Genomic DNA, 20,041 nt, shown 5'->3' with positions numbered 1-20,041 from the left:
TGCCAGCCGATGTGCCATGTGTCCTGGTCATGACACCGAGATCATCTCGGCTAGGTCGAGGTTATCTATGAAGATACTGGAATCCGGGATAAGTGGATAAGGGACAAGAGTTCTATAATGGGAGAAGATTTCAGTTTGGGTAAAGATAAAACTCTTAAAGAGTTTATCCTAATTCTACCGGGAGTCTAAGATTAGCAGTAATCCTAAGTCCATTAGAGTTAGGCTTCTATTGGGACTAGGATTGTGTTGGCTACCCCCATAGGTCTAAGGTATATTTTTTATGGTCTGAATAGTGAGTTAAACACTTTTGCTATCTATGAAAGATAACTGACTTGATCGTCGGAGTGTCCCCAGGTGGACGAACCACCGCCGGAATCTCTTCTTTCTGTTGCAGGTTGTTCGGGCTTAACCTATTCTGCCAGTATTCTCCAGTTGAGTACTAAGTTGGCAGTGTGGTCGGAAATTGACATACACAATTTGGCGCCGTCTGTGGAAAAGAAAGGAGAATAGATGGCCAGCAACGAACAAAAAGAGAAGGTTGGGAACGACATCCCTACTGAAAGTGGGAAACATGTAGACCTTGACGTCGAAGAAGACAACTGCAATAAAAGACTCGTGATAAGAATCACGGAGAAAAGGACATCAGCCAGGAGGGCGACGTGCCAAAGAAATCAGACCGAGGCGGGTACTATAACGAAGATGACCTCCAAGTGTGGAAAAAAAGATGCCTGCGGAGGGACGACAAGGTGAAGGGAATGGCAAACAAATTGGCGGACCTGCAAACGGTCGTCAATTTCTTGATGCAGATCAACGTCATGCAGTCACCGATCCCGCTACAAGATACGCCGATTCCAATGGCCAAGAAAGATGCCCAGAAAGGGGGGCAGAAAACAGTTCTTGCAATCCCTCAGCACGACAGGACAAAAGGGCATTCTCACCGGCCTTCACGGGAGGTCGGGCACGGAGAATCAAAGAGGGCTGGAGAATGATGCTTGGGAGTTAGAATTTACAAGCTAAGGTTGGTTTAACACTTGTTGAAATTTTAAAAATTTATAAGTTGAAGTTAAACCGAGGACATGTTTAACACTTGTTGAAATTTTAAAAATTTACAAGTTGAAACTAAACCGAGGTCATGTCTAACACTTGTTGAAATTTTAAAAATTTACAAGTTGAAATTAAACCAAGATCATGTTTAACACTTGTTGAAATTCTAAAAATTTATAAGTTGAAGTTAAACCGGAGTCATGATTAAAAGAATGAATGATATAGGTTTCATCACCTCAGGATGTCAAGGTAATAGAACCTAGGGGCAGTTGTGGGGACATAATTTTTGAATGACAACACGTGGCCGAAGTGTCACCGAAGTGCCAGCCGAAGTGCCACGTGTCCTGGTCATGACACCGAGATCATCTTGGCTAGGTCGAGGTTATCTACGAAGATACTGGAATCCGGGATAAGTGGATAAGGGACAAGAGTCCTAGAATAGGAGAAGACTTCAGTTTGGGTAAAGATAAGACTCTTAGAGAGTTTATCCTAATCCTACTGGGAGTCCAAGATTAGTAGTAATCCTAAGTCCATTAGAGCTAGGCTTCTATTGGGACTAGGATTGTGTTAGCTATAAAAGATAGGCACCCCCATGGGTTTAACGTATATTTTTTATGCTCTGAATAGTGAGTTAAGCACTTTTGCTATCTGTGAAAGATAATTGACTTGATCGTCGGAGTGTCTCCGGGTGGACGAACTATCGCCGGAATCTCTTCTTTTTGTTGCAGGTTGTTCGGGCTTAACCTATTTTGTCGGTATTCTCCAGTTGAGTACTAAGTTGGCAGTGTGGTAAGAAATTGACACACACAAAAATAATTTATGAGTTTAAATATATAATTTTAATGTTGATGAATAAGATTAATAATAATATAGTAAGTCCTCTCTAATTTTTTTTCTTCTAAGGATCCAAAAGAGGAAGAGAGAGCTGGCCTGTAGGGGTCTAGTACTTTGCCAATTGTCTTAGCCACTCATTCATAATTTTGTTTTGATTATTTTTTTATTTTTGTAAAAACCATTTTTTGAAAAAAAAAATTATGATTTTATGTTTAGTGTTGGGAAAAGAATATGCACCTTATAATTATAAAGAAAAGATATAATTATATATTTTTTAAGTTACAACTAAAATAAATAAATAAAAGTCATAACCAATTATCTCAAAATAATGTCATAATTAAAGAAGAAAATTTGTCCTAACTATAGAAAAAAATAACATAATTAAATGTGTATATGGTAGGTGGGTGTGTATAATAGAATTCTCCTTAGTTGTGACATTGGAAAATGAGGTGAAAATAAATTTTATTGTTTAGCTCAAATGAGAAATTATTCATATTTTATATAATTCAAATAATTTAAAAAAAATAATTTTTATTCACAACATTAATATATAAAAGTAATTAAAAAATGAAGCTTATTTTTTTCTTCTTTTTGAATACATATTTGTAAAGTAGGGTTATAATTTTCATGGGAGTGATGATGATAATATTATTCACCCAAAAAAGTGATGATGATAAGATGAGGGTGACTATGGGGTAGTGGAATGATAGTGGTGGTGTGGTATAGAGTCTTGCATAATTTTTCAATTAAATCTTCTTCTTTTTTCTTTTTTTTTTTTTTTGGGAGGGGGGCAAATTACAAATAAAATCTCAAGGTTTAGTGTGTTTTGCAAATTAAATTCTAGATTTTTACAAATTAAATTCTAAGTTTTTAATTTTGACAATTAAAACCCTGTAATTCATTATGTGTCACAATGTAAGCCTCCCGTTCATTTCCGTTTCATGAAGTAACGAAGAAAGTTATTTTTGGCGCCTAAACCAACCAAAAACGACGTCGTTCCTTATTAGACCCGTATAAAAGCCTCCAAATCTTGAATTTCACCAATTAGGGCTACAATTTATCTCAATTTCTTTGATTTCGTCGATTTAGGGCAAAGGGGTTGCTGCGATTTGGAAGAAAATTTGGACCAGGGTTTGAAGTACTGCTAGTTACTGTTATTTGGAGTGTTAGTAAGTGATTTATACGATTTGTTTTGTTTCTTTCTTCTTGTAAGTTGTATATGAAGTTTTGTTTTTTCTTTTTCTGATTCTGTGAATAAAGTAATGGCAAACTCTGTATTTGTATCTTACTTTATTGCATGGATATGTGTGTGTTGGTTACTTTAACGTCTTGGGTGCTTTATGAAATTTTTTATCTCCATTGATGGACCACTGCATTAATTGAGTGGTTGGACCATTGCATTGACTGAATGATGGACTACTGATTTATTAATTTTTTTATCTCTATTTTTGGTCCTATGCCACTTGTTCAGTTCATTGATTTTTGATGCATTTTTTTTTTTTTTTGTGATATATTTGTTTATTTATGAATGTAGCAATGGATAATATAAATGTAAAATTGGTTTTACATCATAGTGGGTATTTTATAGATAGTGATGGTGGGCCTAAGAGTTACTTTGGGAGTAAAGTACATGTGTTTGATATTGTTAATGTTGATACATTTTCTGTGCCTGAGCTGATATATATGGTGAAGAAGTTGGGGATATGCGATTACAAACAGTTTTTTTATAGGATTCTCACAGAAGATCTGGTTAGAGGGTTAAGAAGATTAGGTATTGACCAAGATGTTTTAGAAATGTTTCAATATCTAGGCTCTGCAAACACCTTAGAATTATTTGTTGAGCATCATGTGCCACACAATGTAGACACCCCTCACCCTGTTTTGTTCTTTGCTGATGTCCCTATAAATGATAATGAAAATGCTCAACATCCTCAGTCTCATGACTATGAAGATGAGAAAAATGATGACTCATCAGATAGTGATTTCTTAGCTAATACTGAGGGTGAGGATGACCCTACTGATGATGATATCATGTTTGATGGTAATGTAGAGAAGGAACCAAATGGAGACGGAGGCAATGCATTTGAGGAATATGTTGTGAATGATGAGGATTCATCTGAGAAGGAATTATTAATCCCTAAAGGATCTGATGAGGAGAGTAATGGAAAGCCAAAGTACCCTGAATTTAGGCCTGATGTTGATATGGCTAAGTTTGAATTTAAAATTGAAATGTTATTTAATAATGCCATTGAATTTAAAGATGTTGTAAGGGAATATGCAGTGAAAGGGGGCTATGATGTCAAATTCACTAAAAGTCAGACATGGAAGGTTCAAGTCAACTGTAGTGATGGGTGTGAGTAAAGGCTTTATGCCTCTAAGATGAGTGGAGAGAACACATTACAACTTAAGAGATACAAATTTACACACACACTTGCAACAGAAGTTACAAGAAAAGACAAGTAACTAGTGCATTTTTGGCATCTTAGTATGTGAACAAATTCAGGATCACCCCTACCTGGAAAATAAATTAATTTAAATACACTATGAAAGATAAATGTGTTGTAAAAGTATCCAAAATAAAATGTTACAGAGCTAGGAAACAAGCATTGGTACAACTTGAGGGAACAAATACTGAACAATATACAAAATTGTGGGATTATGCTGCTGAGTTGATAAAGACAAATCCAGGTTCAAGAGTTGACATCAATGTATGGAGGCCTCAACTTCAAATTAAGCCTAGGTTCCAGAGAATGTTTGTGTGCTTTGATGGAATCAGAAGAGGGTTTTTAGCTGGTGTGAGGCCATTGATTGGCTATGCTTGTCATTTAAAAGGACCTTGTCAAGGACAATTGTTTATTGCTGTGGGATGGGATGGAAACAACATGATGTATCCAATTGCTTATGCAATGGCTGAGAGTGAGAATAAAGAAAGTTAGACTTGGTTTGTAGAGAATTTGTTTGAATGTATTGGCACAAGTACAGAGCATGGATGGACCTTCATCACTGATCAACAAAAGGTATATTTATGTTTAATGGTTTTTTCATTATTTTGTTATGTTTCCTTAATGTTTTTCATTATTCATGATTTTGACATTTATGTTTTGCAGGGACTAGTTCTAACTCTTGAAGAATTGTGCCCTGAAGGCCATTATAGGTTTTGTGTCAAACATCTTTATGCAAATTTTAAAAAGGAGTTTAGAGGAAAGGAGCTAAAGAGTTGTGTATGAAAAGTTGCAAAGGCATATACAAGGATTGATTGGGAGAAGCATATGACTAAGTTGCATAGTATAGACAGTAGAGCATATGATTGGATAATGAGACTTAATCCAGCTCAGTGGTGTAGGCGTGCATTCAATCCCAGAACAAAGTGTAATAGATTGTTGAACAATATTTCAGAGTCTTTTAATAATTGGGTCTTACCAGCTAAAGATAGATCTATTCTCACCATGTTAGAGTGGATTAGGAGGGCTTTGATGGTGAGGCTACATAAATGTAGGGACAAAATGATGAAGTACTAATGGCCAATTGTGCAAATATACAAACTAAGATTGAGAGGTCAAAGGTAAAATCTAGAGTATGAATACCTACTTGGTCATGGGGTGCTCTATTTGAAGTTAGGTATGGAGTAAGTGGTTATGTTGTCAACTTAGAGAATAGGACATGTACCTGTTTCAAGTGGGATCTAACTAGAATCCCAGGTCCTCATGCTGTGGCTGCTATTTTCTTTCAAAAAGAGAGAGTTGAGGATTATGTGCATGTAGCTCTCAAAAAAGAGACTTACTTGAGAACTTATGAGGCACTGATAAATCCACTTAATGGCCAAGATCAGTGGCCCAAGACAGGTTGTGAGCCTTTACTTCCTTCTAAGTTGAAAAGGTCAACTGGTAGACCTCAAAAGCAAAGAATTAGAGACCCAGATAAGCCTCAAAACCCATTCAAGTTGTAGAGGAATTGTACCAGCCTGAAATGCTCCAAGTGTGGTGTACATGGTCATAATCAAAGAACATACAAGGGGCCTGTCAAGGGTAAAAATGATGGAGCTACAAGTTCATCAAAGAATGTAAGTAATGTATTGGTATGTTCTACTTGTAATTGATCTCCATATATGCTCAAACTGTGGTTTAACAATTTTTTGTTAATAGGTGTCAACAAACTTTCATGGGATTCAGATCAAATGCAATATCTGGAGAAGCATCAACTGGTGGACAATATGGACAACAGTAACAGCCACCACAGATGGCATCAACAAGGAGGACATCAACACCCATAGTAACTATGAGAAGGGATGAAGTTGAACAGGTCTTAAGTAGTCAGGCTAGTGTTAATAGAGGCATAGTGAACTAAATGTTGTAATTATGAATTGGTTTTTTTTGTAATGGTCATATGACTTGAAGACAGATTATGGATGGTGAACTGCTTCTTTTTGTAATGATGAAAGATGTATATTGGTTTGGAGCAATATATGGATAGTTATTATACATGCTTATTAGACATGGTTGACATCAATGATGTACCCAATTGGATGGTTATTATATATGCTTGGAATGTGCTGTATATTGGCTTGGAACAGATTGAACAATGGTTACTAATCTGTTTTTTACATGCTTGGTTTTTTACATGCTTAGAACAAGTTGAATAGGTGGAACGGGTTGACCAATTGAATGGTTATTATACATGCTTGGATTGTGCTGTCTATTGGTTTGAAACAGGTTCAACAATGGCTTTTAATCTGTCTTTTACAAGCTTGTAATCTGTTTTCCCTTCACTTGGACATTTTGTCTAACACATTCAGAGCATTGGTTTTGCAAATGCATCAAATTCATTACAAAATGTATACAACCAAACAAACATTACCACAATCCAAACACACATTACAAACAAAACAAGGATTTATCATTTCATTCAAAATTATACATTAAGTTCACATTGCCAAGTGCATAGTTGCATTACATTTCCTAAACCAGAAATGCTAACTACCTAGCTAACTAACTAACTAACTAACTAACCTACATTCCCTAACTGCTCACTGTTAACATTCTAATTACAATCACTGCAACAATCAATCCACCTACAATCCATTTCTATCTACGGCGATAAGTTTGAACATCCTCCTTCAATCTTGTAATCTTAGTTACCATTTCCTCTAATTGCAACCTTGTCCACCAACTTCAGAAACACTTGTCTACCACGAGGACAAGTGGGTGGATCATACCAATAGAAGAAGCCACAAGCTCGTTTTTTCTGGAAAAAATAAATAAATAAATAAATAAATAAAGTAAATAAATTACAAAATACTAATCAAAGTCAAGTTTTAGGGAACAACAATATACACAAATTACGTATTATTCATAGGACTGTGAAACTTACTCCATAATTTGGACAACCAAGAAACCTCCTAGTTGGGTTCTCATGGGTTCATGAAGTTCGGATTCTTGCTCTCATTCCACAACTGCAACGAGTCGATTTACCTCAATTATTTTCACCCCAGTTGTTTCCTTCATTCTTCGTAATGGCTGAAAATGGAGCTTCATTCAACAGTGGATTTGTCGTTCGTATTGCCCTAAATTGATGAAATCGAAGAAATTAGGGCAAATTGTAGCCCTAATTGGTGAAATTCAGGATTTGGGGGCTTTTATATGGGTCTAATAAGGAACGACGTCGTTTTGGATCGGTTTAAGCGTCAAAAATAGCTTTCTCCATTACTATGAAATAGAGATGGACCGGGGGGGGGGGTAACATTGTGACACGGAATGATTTACAGAGTTTTAATTGTCAAATTAAAAACCTGGGATTTAATTTACAAAACACGCTAAACCTTAGTTTTTTATTTGTAATTTACCCTCTTTTTTTTTAGTAATCTTTTTTACTCCCTATTTGTTGATTCAAAAGGTAACGATAGACAAGCCACTGAGGGGTTTTTCTTTTCTCTATAAACCCTCTAATCAAGGAGAAGATGAAAACTTCAAAAATTAGTAATGAATGGAAAAAGTACCAAAGGCATCAACATCTCCCCAATTCACTCTAATTGACAGCCCATGAAGGAGTGTAGCTAGACATGGCCATGTAGCATGGTAAAATTGGTCCCACCCCTAACGATAATTAATACCCAAGTCATGGAGTCGCTAATCAAGGATCTCAACAAAGACATGATAATCTTATCTTTATAATTGTTCCTTGAAAAGTTACATTAAAGAAAGACTTCCTTTTCAGTCGCATCCTTGATCATATTAAGGGAAGCCACTCTCTAACAACATAAATTATTCAATATAGTATCAAAACAAGTAACAAATCATATATTAAAAGGTTCACGCCATTCAATATTTATAATATTTGCACATGTTTACTCCATTTCAAAAAAAAAAAAAATGTGTGAATGAGCGTATTGAGAATTTAAATAATTAAGTTGTCTCTCTCTCTCTTTCTCTAACGGCTCAAACTTTTAAATAATGGTCCACAATTCAACAATAACAATGCATTTAGATGTACATCATTGTCAAACCAAGGATCTCAATAAAAACATAATGATCTCAATAAAGACGTAATGATCTTATCTTTATAATTGTTCCCCCGAAGAGTTACACTAAGGAAAGACTTCCTTTCTAGTCGCACCCTTGATCATATAGGGAAGCCTCTCTCTAATAACATAAATTATTCAATATAGTGTCAAAACAAGTAACAAATCATATATTAAAAGCTTCACACCATCCAATATTTATAATATTTGCACATGTTTAGCCCACTTAAAAAAAGTGTGTCAATGAGCGTATTAAAAATTTAAATAAGTTGTCTCTCTCTTTCTCTTTCTCTAACGGCTTAAACTTTTAAATAATGGTCCACAATTCAACAATAACAATGCATTTAGATGTACATCATTGTCAAAGCAGCATGCAAATACATCTCTGTGCTAAACTCTCTTTTGGTTTCCATATACCTCACTTGTGATCATCATCAAGAATGTTACATAGATAAAAACACAACACCCCATATTTGAAGGGCTGTGGAAGAATGCAAACTCATTCTTGACTATCAAACCTTTGGTTTTCAGAGTCTTTCACAGCTGCAGAGCCATCTGCATTGGTTGATTACCATTCAAGTACTTGCTTGTGCTATGATCTTCTGCATCGTAAACCCCTACCGAAAATGTCCTCTTGAGGACGGGCCTTCTTTGGAACTTCTTTTCCCTCTCTGAACTACCTTTGATCTCACCTTTTAGCATCTTTACAACCTGTAACATAGTCGAACTTAAAAATAAATTTAACCAAAACATATGCACATACATGTATATACATATGTGTTTGTTCCACTCTGCTCTATGATTATTGAATTCATTAACACTATGTTTGATTCTTGGATTGTCTACAGATGTTCCTTTTTTTTATTATATTTAAGGCTCTGTTTGGTTCTTGAAGATAATGACAGGGAAGAAAAGAAAATTGGAAAAAAATGGTAAGCACATGCCTTGCTCATTTGAGGCCGTTCAGTTGAACATTCATGTAAGCACAAAGCAGCAATCAGGGCCATACAATTCAACCGCTCTGAATTGTAGACACCGGCAAGGGATGGATCAACAAGCTCGCTGAAACTATTCTTCATGAGCAAAGGTCTAGCCTGCAACAAATTATTGAAACAGCTTTAGCTTTAGTCCTTTTTTATCAAAGTTTCTCAAGTCTCTCTCTCTCGGTTGAGACAACTAAATTTGATAGTCTACAATAAAATAGACAGTATAACATACCCACATCACAAGACTTTTCTGTGACTTATCCAAAGCTAGGCGTCCAGTGATGATCTCTAACAATACAACCCCATAGGCATAGACATCGGTTTTCTCATCTACCATGCCATGCATGAAAAACTCGGGAGGAAGGTAGCTGTCATGATTTGAAAAGAAGAAGAAGAAGAAGAAAAGGTTAAAGAGTAAAAAAAATAATGCTTTAAGTATCAGGAATCAAATGCAGGTCTCCCATTTACAAATTGCAAATTACCCAAATGTGCCTTCAAATTGTGATACTGTGAGATGAGTCCATTGCTCTGGGAGCCACTTTGCAAGCCCAAAATCAGAAACCTAGGCAAAACTAAAAGTTAAAGCTGTGCCAAAAAAAGGAAAAAATTCAATAAACAAAAATATAGATCTCACTTCTGTTGCTCACAGATCACAAAACAGGGAATTAGTGCAGAAATAATCTATACATATATGTCCATATATACATATATAATGAGAGACTAATAAAGTTTACACCAACTGCAGTCCCACCAATACTCTTAAATGTCAAAAACACGTGACTGTTTTATGTCATTTCAAGTTCAATTTAGAAGTTTGCTGCAAGTAGAGCAGCAATGAAATATTGAATAAATTTTTTTTTCTTCAACCAGTTGGATAATTGAGGCACTCATTATTAAACTACAATATTTGAAGAAGTGTTTCATTTGACCATCCATAGATTCAAAGGGATACCTGAGGCTCAAAATCCTCTCTAAGCAAAATGTTAGCAGCCTTGATGTCTCTATGGATAATTCTTCGCTGGCACCCCTCATGAAGATACGAAAGGCCCTCAGCTATGCCTAAAGCAATCTTAAATCTGTTGCCCCATTCCAATTTCTCCTTAGCACCTGAAAATAGAGGCACAAAAAAAAAAGGAGTAAATTTTGTTGGTTGGAAGGTTGTAGAAATTAAACTTTCGAAGTGTCATAATGATGAAGAAACCTGTAAGCAAAGATGCTAAGCTCCCATGGGGAGACAAATGAAGAACAAGGTGCATTCCCCCTTCAACCCCATATCCGATAACATTAGCAATGTTGGGATGGTTGGCATGGACTAAAATCCCGAGCTCAGATAAGAAGTCCGCTGTCATCTCTTCTGGGGATCCCCTGGTCAGTCGTTTAATCGCAACAAGCTGCCCATCTGCCAAATGTCCTTTATAAACTTCTGAATAACCTCCCTCCCCAATCAAATTCTCTTCACAAAGAACAAAAAAATGGATAGAAAAGGTTTATCAGGCAAGTAAAACATGACAGATTTTAGATAAACTTCGTGAGGATAATGAAGATCAAAAGGATGTTCCTTTTTTGTTGTGTTGGGAAACAAAAAGTGAAAGAAAAAAAAAATTTGATGCTTTTACTTCATTCACTTTTTCCTACCCTTTTCTTTTCCCCCCAACAAATTTAAAATCCAAACACAGTCTTTGAGTTGGATCTTTGACATGAAAAATGGTTTAACCTAAGTTATGAACAAACAGGAGATTCAGAAAACTGAAAATTGCAAAATACATATATAGGAAGAAAGCATATACCATGGCTGAAATTGTTGGTTGCAGTTTCAAGCTCGGAAAGGGAGAAATTCTGCCAGTAAGACTTGAAGCAATACAATCCAGTATCTAAAGTTGGGTCATCGTGTGCTGGCATGCTCTCTCTTGAGTTTCTGCTTTTAACCTTGGAGAGCCCTTTCATGGAAGGCAAGCTAGGATGGATGCTATTCAAGCCCTTTGTCGGTCCTTTTCTCAATCTATGGAAGAACCCATGCCATTGAGGACCAGATTTTTGATTAGGTTGAGCATCAGAATCTGAGGTCGGCGAAATAGTTTCTGATTCTGGGTCATCCTTAGAAACTTCACTTTTCAGGGAGGACTTTTCTACTTTCTTGACCTCCATACCTAAAGATCTCAAGTCTAAAGAAGTTCAGAGTAAGTTAGACCAAAACACTATAAACAGGTTTACTAAATATGACAACATAGTAGAAGTATAAGAAGTTTTCTTATGAAGTTTTGAAAAATAAAGAAAATGTAAGAGAAAAAAGATGTGTTGTTGAAATATGTAGATTTTACCATCCCCAGAAAGGAAGGAGGGAGCAGAAAATAGCATTTTCTGTCCAATGGTGAAAAACTCCCCTTCTGAATTTTCTGCAGCAATGTCGCCAGCATTGTCGCTGCCAATGCAAAACCAAATGTTAATAAAGGGCATGGAATATGAAGAAGTTGAAAAGATGCATAAGAAAGTTCAAACAGCCCCTTTAGGTTGTGTTTGGATCTTGGATTTGTGAAGGTGAAAAAGAGAAGAAAAAAAACTGCATTTCTCGCTTTCTTTCTTTTTTTTTTACAAATCCTTCCACAAATCAAGATCCAAACGCAGCCATAAGGTAGAAGTGCCAAAAATTAGCAAGGGACACAATGGAAGAAAGTTTCGAAAAATGTAGATACAATATATATTAGCAAATTCAACTTCGCACTGTTCACAAAATTCAGGTCTTCTTTTTCATCTCCCATCATTATTACTTGATAATTTCCACAACCATTGAACTTCAATTTTTATGGGCCCAAAAATTCTTTCACAAAATCAACTTAACATATAAATATAATCAGAAAGAAATAGAAAGGCCATTGAAACATTATCTCCCAAAATCAAGAAAAAAAAGAAAAGAAAAAGGCTGAGAAAACCTAATTCTTAATCCACAGCCTTGAACATATAAAACCCAATAGTGAGAAAAAGCCCAGAATCAGATATATAATTATGCATGTTTTGAGCTCCTTAAATTTGCATGTAAGATGTGGAAACTTTGTTATCAAAGGCACCAATCTCAATTCGTAACATGTTTCACAGCTTTCATATCCTTTCCCGCCTTTTCTTGGAAAACAAACGAAGCACCAAATAAAATAAAATGTCACTACAATCCAGCATATATCACAAGCACACAAACCAATGAAATTCAAAATTTACCCAATACATGTACATCTATAATGCATGAACCTATATATATATATATGTATAAGTATATGCACAAATGCATTGAAACAGAGACAATGTCCGATTAGATACTACATATGAACACAAAAACAGCCAAACCCAGAAACAGAAATTGAATTGAAGGAATGAGGACCACGGAGAAGTTGAAGATTCAGGGGAATGAATTGAAACAAAATGTAATCAAAATTCCGATTGGATACTGTATATTAAAAACAAAAACAGGCAAACCCAGAAGTTGATAAAATAAATAAATAAATAAATAAAAACGAGGCATAGAATTGAAGGAACGTACCATGGGGAAGTGGGGTGTTGAGGGTCAGGGACATTTTCCATGAAAATTCGAATGCTAAGAGGCAGGGCCGCCTCTGAGGAGCCAAAATGGAGGGGTGTCTACATGAAAAGATCTACATGAAAATGCAGAGAGAGAGAGAGGAAGAATTTGTGAAGAACAGCGACCGTGAAAAGGAAGAAAAGATCTACATGAAAATGCAGAGAGAGAGACACAGCTAGGGGGGAGAATTTTGAAGAATATCGACCGTCAAAACGAAGAAAATATCTACATGAAAATGCAGAGAGAGAGAGAGAGAGAGAGAGAGAGAGAAATTTGAAGAAGAAGAAGAAGAAGATCGGTCGATATTATTATGGGTCTCCAGAGTTTGTTTGAACTCCATGAAGGGTTTTCATGCATGCCTGAGACACTTCCCCGGAATTCCATGCCCCAAAATCGGTTTTCTCCTCAATTGCTCCCTCTATTTTTAAACCAAACAAAAAAGTTTAATTATAAAATATTAACCAAACAAAATGAGAGCAACATGATGTAATATGTTTTATCTAGAATTTTACTCAAAAATTTCAATGTGTGGTCAAATTAAATCTCAACCATATTTCTTAATTCATGATAATTTTCTGAATACGTTTTTATGTATACCATTTTTCTAGTATGGGATATAAATAAGAAGAAAATAGAATTGTAAACATGTTAAAATTGAGCCTAATGTTAGATTGTTCAATAAATTACGTTTTCCTATGTATCAAGTCAATCTCCAATGAATTTTTGGATATTAGTCAAGCTCAAATAATTTGATTATTACAATATTATAATGTCATTGAGACCCAAAAAAAGTAAAGTGTTTCTAGTTTGAAAAGTTAACTAATTTTAAAATATTTTTAAGTTTGACTTATTTATCTAATAAATTGATCTGAACTGAATTTTAAATGAGTTGAATATAAATCAAGTTTGAATAATTTGGTTCGTTTTACAGTTTTTTTTTAAAAAGAATAACGCATGGCATTGTTATATGAAGCCAAAAATTAGACCCAATTTTCAACTCTAATAATATAGCAATCAATTAGGATATCCAATGTAACACTCTCTCTCATATCTTCTCAATTATCAATCAATTATATCACATATACATCATTCCAAAAAATAAATTTAAAAAGTAGACTTATATATAATTTTCCATAAAGCATATATCCAAATAATTTTGAATTTTTTTGGGACGAGTGAAAATTGAACCCCAATTTCCTTATTTTCACTTATTTGATATTTTTTATAATTTTGGATTTTTTTTTTTTTTTTTTGCATAAATCCAAATAACAAAAAAAGTAATAATAATTTGGATGAGTTTCAAACTTTCCCCCCCTGTTTTTAGATTCTTTCTTCTTCTTCTTCTTTCATTCCTTCTTTCCTTTTTTTTTTTTTTTTTTGCAGGGTCTTTTTTTTTTTTTTTTTTCCCCAATTAATTCTTTACAGGTCCAAGATTCAAACAGAGGCTTAAGCATGCAGCCGTTAGCTGTATAAAGAATACTCAAGCACAAAAGACTTGCATTGCTAAAAGCATTTCTTGGAGTTCAACCAAAAAAAAAAGGCTATCTTAAAAAAATGGATTAAACTGCAATGATAGGAAAAATAGCTGTGGTGGATATGAGTCTCAACTGCAAGCATGGCCCTCATCACTCAAGAAGGTTTGCCAAACAAAAGTTTAAACCATTGGCAATGCAGACCTGGCACCAAAAATGAGATTAATATAGTCATCACATTTCACCCACCAAAAACAACACTGAAAAGAATCAATAATATCATTGCCATAGCCATCTTCACGGGTGCAACCGATTCCTATGTCAAGCCATGAAAGTGGACAGTTCTTCCTCTGCAATTCTCAATATCCATAAAATTTGAGAAATTTACAAAAAAAAAAAAAAAAAGAAAGAAGAAGAAGAAGTGAGGGTCAGGTCGGGGAGGGCAGAGGAGAGTGGGGAAGGGGCTGGCAGCAGTGGGGGGAGACGGGGGAGGGATGCTGGCACCAGGGAGGGTGGAGGAGGAGTCAGCCAATGGGTTAGCATTTACAGGGAAGAGGGAAGAGGGAAGAGATGATAGAGAATAGGGAAGAGAGTAGAGATAAGGGGAAGGGCATTTTGGTAATTTTACACAATATTCCCCCCATTATGTAATTATTTTGCATCATTCCATGGGTAGTGATTCCCCATTCTTCTATAAATAATTGCCCCAATTGCCATTATTTCTTAATTTTGCCTACAAATTTTGAGATTCAAGAATCATGCAGTGAATGACTTAGCAAATCTAATATCTACTTCATCTACTCTTCCCTTTTGCCACACTATAAGGAACTAACTCCTAGTCCATTAGACAAACTCAGAACAAGTCACCTAAACTTTTTGCTTATTTATTTTTTTCCAATAAAATTGCAATACAGTGGTTTGGTGTGAAATTGACAAACAAGTAACAGAGAATGATGTCACGACACAAATTATATATTTTACAGCATAAAACCACATGAGAAACTATACAGTGGTATCACAGCAATGCTTACAAACTTGAGGTACAGTTGCTGCTTCGTACACTGTCAATGGACATTACGAGTGATCAATCCCTCAAATACAGCATATAGGTCCTTGTTATCAGGGCCAAAAATCTCATCAGCTATCCGTAGAGTCTCCTGAAATTTTCCATATGTACAGACAGGTGAGACATTGATGGCAAGAGGAAATGCTAACAACAAAAAAAAAAAAAGAGGAGAGAGAGCGAGGGAGAGACTATAAACCTCTTTTGTCCGCTTGTGGGAATTCAATTCCTTGACATTTGCCAAAAATGCACTAAATTGCTCATAAGCCAATCGACTCCTGATAAAAGAAGAGGTGATCAGAAGGGTAATTTTTGAATTTCCAAAATTGACCATGGGCCAGGAGTTGAAATTGTAAGCAGAGGAGCACATTCAGAATCAACTAATGTTCAAATAAAATCAAAAAATAAAATAAAATCAAGTGTTATAAAGCATGAAACATATGGTGTGAAACAAGCAAAGAAAAAAAAGTATTAGGACTTTTGACAATTTGCCCCTTAAAGGATGTTAAAAAGTGCAATTGGCTCTTGAAACATCTTTCAAGAGTCCATGTTCTCACCATACTAGAGCGCTACATGATATACTTGTTTGCAAACTCAGAACATAGAACCAATTATTGGACCTGACACAACCCTCTCACATGGGGGTGAGAACAAGGACTACTACCCCAATAGATTAAAGTACATTGGAGCTCATTGCCAGGAAAAAGGTAGATGTATATTCATGCTGAATCTTGGCATGTTTCACTGCTTTGAAACAATTTATAAAAATTCTCTTCATTAATTCAAAATTCCAATCTCAGCATGCCTTTACCTGACTTGGCGGAAGAATTCTTTCCCATCAACTCTAGTTCGTCCTACAAAAAAAAAAATACAAATTGTTTACTAACATGGCATAACAACATACAAACTTACAAGGATGCCCTTAATACGATATCAATAAGAAGTCTAGCAAAGCACTCTAGCGCATGAGCACGTTGTGCACAAATATGGAAGACCTTGGTGTCTTTGAAGGAATTAGTTTTTTTTCAATGTGCAGTGTACTGCTGAAAAAAAGGGTAATCTCTCTCCTTTATGAATATTCCATAGAAGGAAGTTTTTGGAGCTAACCAGATTGTGATCCCGCATCCATGCTTGACATCGAACCATGCTGGCTAGAGGGCACAGAAGAAGACCTATCATCAAGCATGCTTCTTGTCGTTGAAAATGAAATTGAACGTCGCCTTGGGGATGATGCCTTGGATGTTCTTGTTGGAGATACAGATGCAGATAGAATGGGAGGAGAACCAGGAGGAGTAAACCGAGGTGTGCTAGCTTGTGATGCTAACAACAGGCCTTGTGATACACGAGGTCTTGAGCCTGCCATGATAAATAAATAAATTGGTCAAAAAGAAAGATGTTGTGCACTTGATTGAAGAACTTCGCTGATTTTATCTAAGCTTGAATAATGGCAGTATACCATCTGGCTCGTGATCCTCTGAATACGAATTACCCATTTCTGACAACTGACTGCGTAATGAGGAAGCACTTGAAGGTGGCAATGTAGCATCATCTTCTGAAACAATTAGACAACTTTCGGTTAAGTGATAGTTGCAAATTGGTATGAGTTAATATCAAATAAATGTTTCACCCCTGGAATGTTCAAATAATCATCCGAACATTAAAAGTGTAACCATTCTTAAGGAATGGATCTAATTAGCCAAAACTATTGTGTTCTTTTAAACAGTCATCAGGGGAAAATAATTTTCTTAGAAGGCTTTGATAGACACTGATTTTGAATGATCTTATGCATTCAATTTCAGATGTGGGTAAACCATTGTTATGATAACTAAACTGGACACCTCAGATTTTCCCCGATTTGACATAACAAATAGAAACAGCTAATGAAACTGTAGATGAACGGTTGACATGACCTCCAGCAAGTGATTGAGTGGACAAGCTTGCGTAACTTGATATATGTGTAGCAATCTGAGATGCTCCAGTCTGTAGGCAAAATAAGATTTTGTTAGCAGTTAAAGTTCACAAGTACTTTGAAACTTTTAACTAATGGCTTGGATTTGAGTTGCTATTATCATTAGTATTTTGTCAAACTAACAAACTAATACCTCATGTCCTCAAGCAATGAAATAGTTTTTGAACTTAAAAAAATCTATATGAAGAAAACTTACAGGCTGGTTTTCATCCTCTTGAAGTGATTGCATGAGTGTTTTCTTGAAGCTTTCCAACTGCATGTGTTAATAAATAGTAAGACCATTGTTATGAAATCTTGAATTGAATCGTGAATCGTTTTGCTAAATTATTGAATCGTGAATAGTAAGATTCGCTTTAATTAATATAATATAAAAATACACATATAGTGTTTAAACTGAAAGCCTCGTTTGGGAATAAGCTATTGTAGTAACTTATTGACTTTTTACGAAAAGATGTGCAGAAAAATAATGAGTGATGTGACAACTTATAGTGACTTTTTGATTTTTTGGCTAAAATATGTAGTTGCCAAAGTATATATATACTAATTTGTATATATGTATATATAAAATCATGTATAGCAATATAACTAATTGATCTCTTTTCTATTTGTTGACAAAAAGGCGAAAAAGACCGCGTTGCATGCATTATGCAAACAAAAACAAACAAACATAGAATTGAATCACGGTGAATTGAAGTGAATTAGAGTAAATAGCAAATTGAATCACACAATTTACTCAACTTCTGATTCAATAGCATGACAAAATGCAATTTGGATTGTTTCAATTCTCAACTCTTAGAATTGCATAAAATCGAGATTAATGATGTTTGGATGAAAATGGAATTTGGATTGTTTAATTTCTTGAAAATTTATCATTGCCAGTGCATGCAATGCAAGACAAAATGCAATCACATACAGCTAACTTGAAAAGGCCATTCATGCCCTTTGTAACTATGAAACAAAATTCTCAAAAGCCAAATCATCTTTTCTCTCTCTCAGATAACTATCTTAAGTCATCTTCTTTCAAAAAATTAACAAGATTTTACATATTTCTGGGACAATTTGTCAACTCCTTTTTTTTTTTCCCTCTGAAATTGCCAAAGGGAGCACTATTTTTGATAAATTAAACGTTATTTGACAGAAAAATTTTCATTGTTGATCATTTTATACCATGCATAACTCTCTGTTTGGTTGCATTTTCATTTCTGTTTTCTGTTTTAATTTTCCAAAAAAGACAAATTTTGTTTAGCAAATTCTTTCTGAAAACTGTTTTCAATAAATTTTTGTAAAAATATAACAATATAAAAACGATGAATCAACAAATTCCACAAAGTGAAACCAACAACGAGATCCAATTACCAATTTACCACAAGTCCTTATTTTCCAGTCTGAATTCCCAGGAAACAAACAGGCCCTAAAGATTCCCAGGAAACGAACTAGACAGCTTAAAACAATTACTAAAATAACTCCAAAACAGTTTCAAATCAAATACAAATCAACAAATTGAATCAAAGTCTAGAACAAGCACCAAAACATATCAACTTTATCCCAAATTCCAAATCACAAAGCCAGAGATAGAAATTCACTTGCCCACTTTGATCCTCCAAACACAACAAAATTACACAATTCAACCTCCCACTCACCTTGGAGACATCTCGATTGAGCTTCCTCACTGTGTTAGACAGCGCAGCGTTCTCTCTCAACAAGCTCTCCTGCAATACATAGACAACACAATTACATACATATAGAGAGAGTGAGTGAACCCGTGAATGAACCGGATTGAGATTGGACCGGGGACCTTCTCGTGGTCGGCTCGAGCGAGCTTGTCGGCGGCGTCGGAGAGAGAGGAGTCGAGCGAGTCGATCTGGGACTGGAGGTCGGCAATGAGGTTGTCCTTGTCGGTGAGCTGAGCGCGGAGGACAGACCTCTCTGATTCGAGGGAGGAGACACGTGTCGACAGAGCAATGGAGGTGATTTTGCGAGCAACATCGAGCTGTTCGAATGGATCGGAAGGAAGCACTTCTAAGACCTCCTCGGGAAGGTCGAAGTTCGGACCAGCCGATTCCTTCGCTAGCATTTTTTCTTTCGTTTTTTTTTTTGGTAAATTTTTTTATTTAATTTAATATTTATTTATTCATATGTATACTTTGTTTTGGGTGAGTATTCATATGTATACTTTATATACAGGTTATAGATACAGAAAAGAGAGATTGTAATGGAGGAGAGAGGGACTTCAATTAGAGGTATACAGTGTGTGTGAGAGACACGGAATGGGTAGCAGATAGTGTGATGGTAGTTTTTGGCAAAACGTGTGGTTTTCTAGGAAAGTTTGGGGATGGATAGAAAAATATCAGACAAGCAAGTGGCACAAATGGTGCGTTTGATTGGACGGACTGGATAAGGAGATTGAAATTTATTGGACTTGAGTTCTGGGATTGTGAATTTCTTGGACTATTTGATTGGATTGGATATGTATTATGCGTTTGTTTTTTTATGGGATTAGATGTCTGGAAATGACTATTTTTAGTGAATCCAACGTTTGGTTGGACAAACTGAATAGGATAAATGAACAAAAGATTATTTTACTGTTTTTTAAT

The 20,041-nt window shown here is 35.5% G+C and overlaps 2 protein-coding genes across 8 annotated transcripts; both read right to left on the bottom strand.

Moving 5' to 3' along the window:
- Positions 1 to 8,563: 8,563 nt before the first annotated feature.
- Positions 8,564 to 15,571, bottom strand: LOC114292747 (receptor-like cytosolic serine/threonine-protein kinase RBK2). Of its 7 annotated transcripts, none has more exons than XM_028236771.2 (10): positions 15,447 to 15,571; positions 12,905 to 13,016; positions 11,697 to 11,797; positions 11,166 to 11,540; positions 10,580 to 10,831; positions 10,331 to 10,485; positions 9,861 to 9,940; positions 9,611 to 9,746; positions 9,337 to 9,486; positions 8,564 to 9,103 (listed from the first exon to the last, which is right to left on the bottom strand). In XM_028236771.2, exons 2-10 carry the CDS (start codon positions 12,943 to 12,945, stop codon positions 8,930 to 8,932), a joined length of 1,464 nt encoding a protein of 487 aa, XP_028092572.1. In that variant the 5' UTR covers positions 12,946 to 13,016; positions 15,447 to 15,571; the 3' UTR covers positions 8,564 to 8,929. The 7 variants fall into 7 exon arrangements, with proteins under 7 accessions (XP_028092572.1, XP_028092574.1, XP_082731833.1 ...); XM_028236773.2 differs by having other exon boundaries at positions 11,166 to 11,525; XM_082875707.1 differs by having other exon boundaries at positions 12,905 to 13,361; positions 15,447 to 15,528.
- LOC114292748 (PH-response transcription factor) lies at positions 15,279 to 19,832 on the bottom strand. Its single transcript, XM_028236774.2, has 9 exons — positions 19,243 to 19,832; positions 19,088 to 19,156; positions 17,644 to 17,700; positions 17,389 to 17,458; positions 16,935 to 17,030; positions 16,586 to 16,834; positions 16,290 to 16,332; positions 15,678 to 15,756; positions 15,279 to 15,572 (listed from the first exon to the last, which is right to left on the bottom strand). The coding sequence occupies exons 1-9, from the start codon at positions 19,519 to 19,521 to the stop codon at positions 15,480 to 15,482; spliced, it is 1,035 nt and encodes a 344-aa protein (XP_028092575.1). The 5' UTR covers positions 19,522 to 19,832; the 3' UTR covers positions 15,279 to 15,479.
- Between the last annotated feature and the right edge of the window lie 209 nt (positions 19,833 to 20,041).

The sequence above is a fragment of the Camellia sinensis genome, chromosome 6 (assembly GCF_055761805.1).
Source record: "Camellia sinensis isolate YWXY chromosome 6, ASM5576180v1, whole genome shotgun sequence".
Taxonomy (NCBI): domain Eukaryota; kingdom Viridiplantae; phylum Streptophyta; class Magnoliopsida; order Ericales; family Theaceae; genus Camellia; species Camellia sinensis.
Note: the sequence above shows the minus strand (reverse complement) of the source record. Positions and strands in the feature narration are given on the sequence as shown.

What these genes read in the sequence shown, in the direction of transcription:
- LOC114292747 (XM_028236771.2), bottom strand. Translation starts at nt 12,945, where the DNA reads ATGGAAAATGTCCCTGACCCTCAACACCCCACTTCCCCATG. An exon ending in AACCAACAATTTCAGCCATG is followed by an intron (nt 10,832 to 11,165) that starts GTATATGCTTTC and finishes TTCTTTGTGAAG; the next exon opens with AGAATTTGATTGGGGAGGGA. An exon ending in GAGAGGATTTTGAGCCTCAG is followed by an intron (nt 9,941 to 10,330) that starts GTATCCCTTTGA and finishes AGTTTTGCCTAG; the next exon opens with GTTTCTGATTTTGGGCTTGC.
- LOC114292748 (XM_028236774.2), bottom strand. Translation starts at nt 19,521, where the DNA reads ATGCTAGCGAAGGAATCGGCTGGTCCGAACTTCGACCTTCCCGAGGAG. An exon ending in AAGAGGATGAAAACCAGCCT is followed by an intron (nt 17,459 to 17,643) that starts GTAAGTTTTCTT and finishes TTTTGCCTACAG; the next exon opens with ACTGGAGCATCTCAGATTGC. An exon ending in GGATGCGGGATCACAATCTG is followed by an intron (nt 16,333 to 16,585) that starts GTTAGCTCCAAA and finishes TTTTTTTTGTAG; the next exon opens with GACGAACTAGAGTTGATGGG.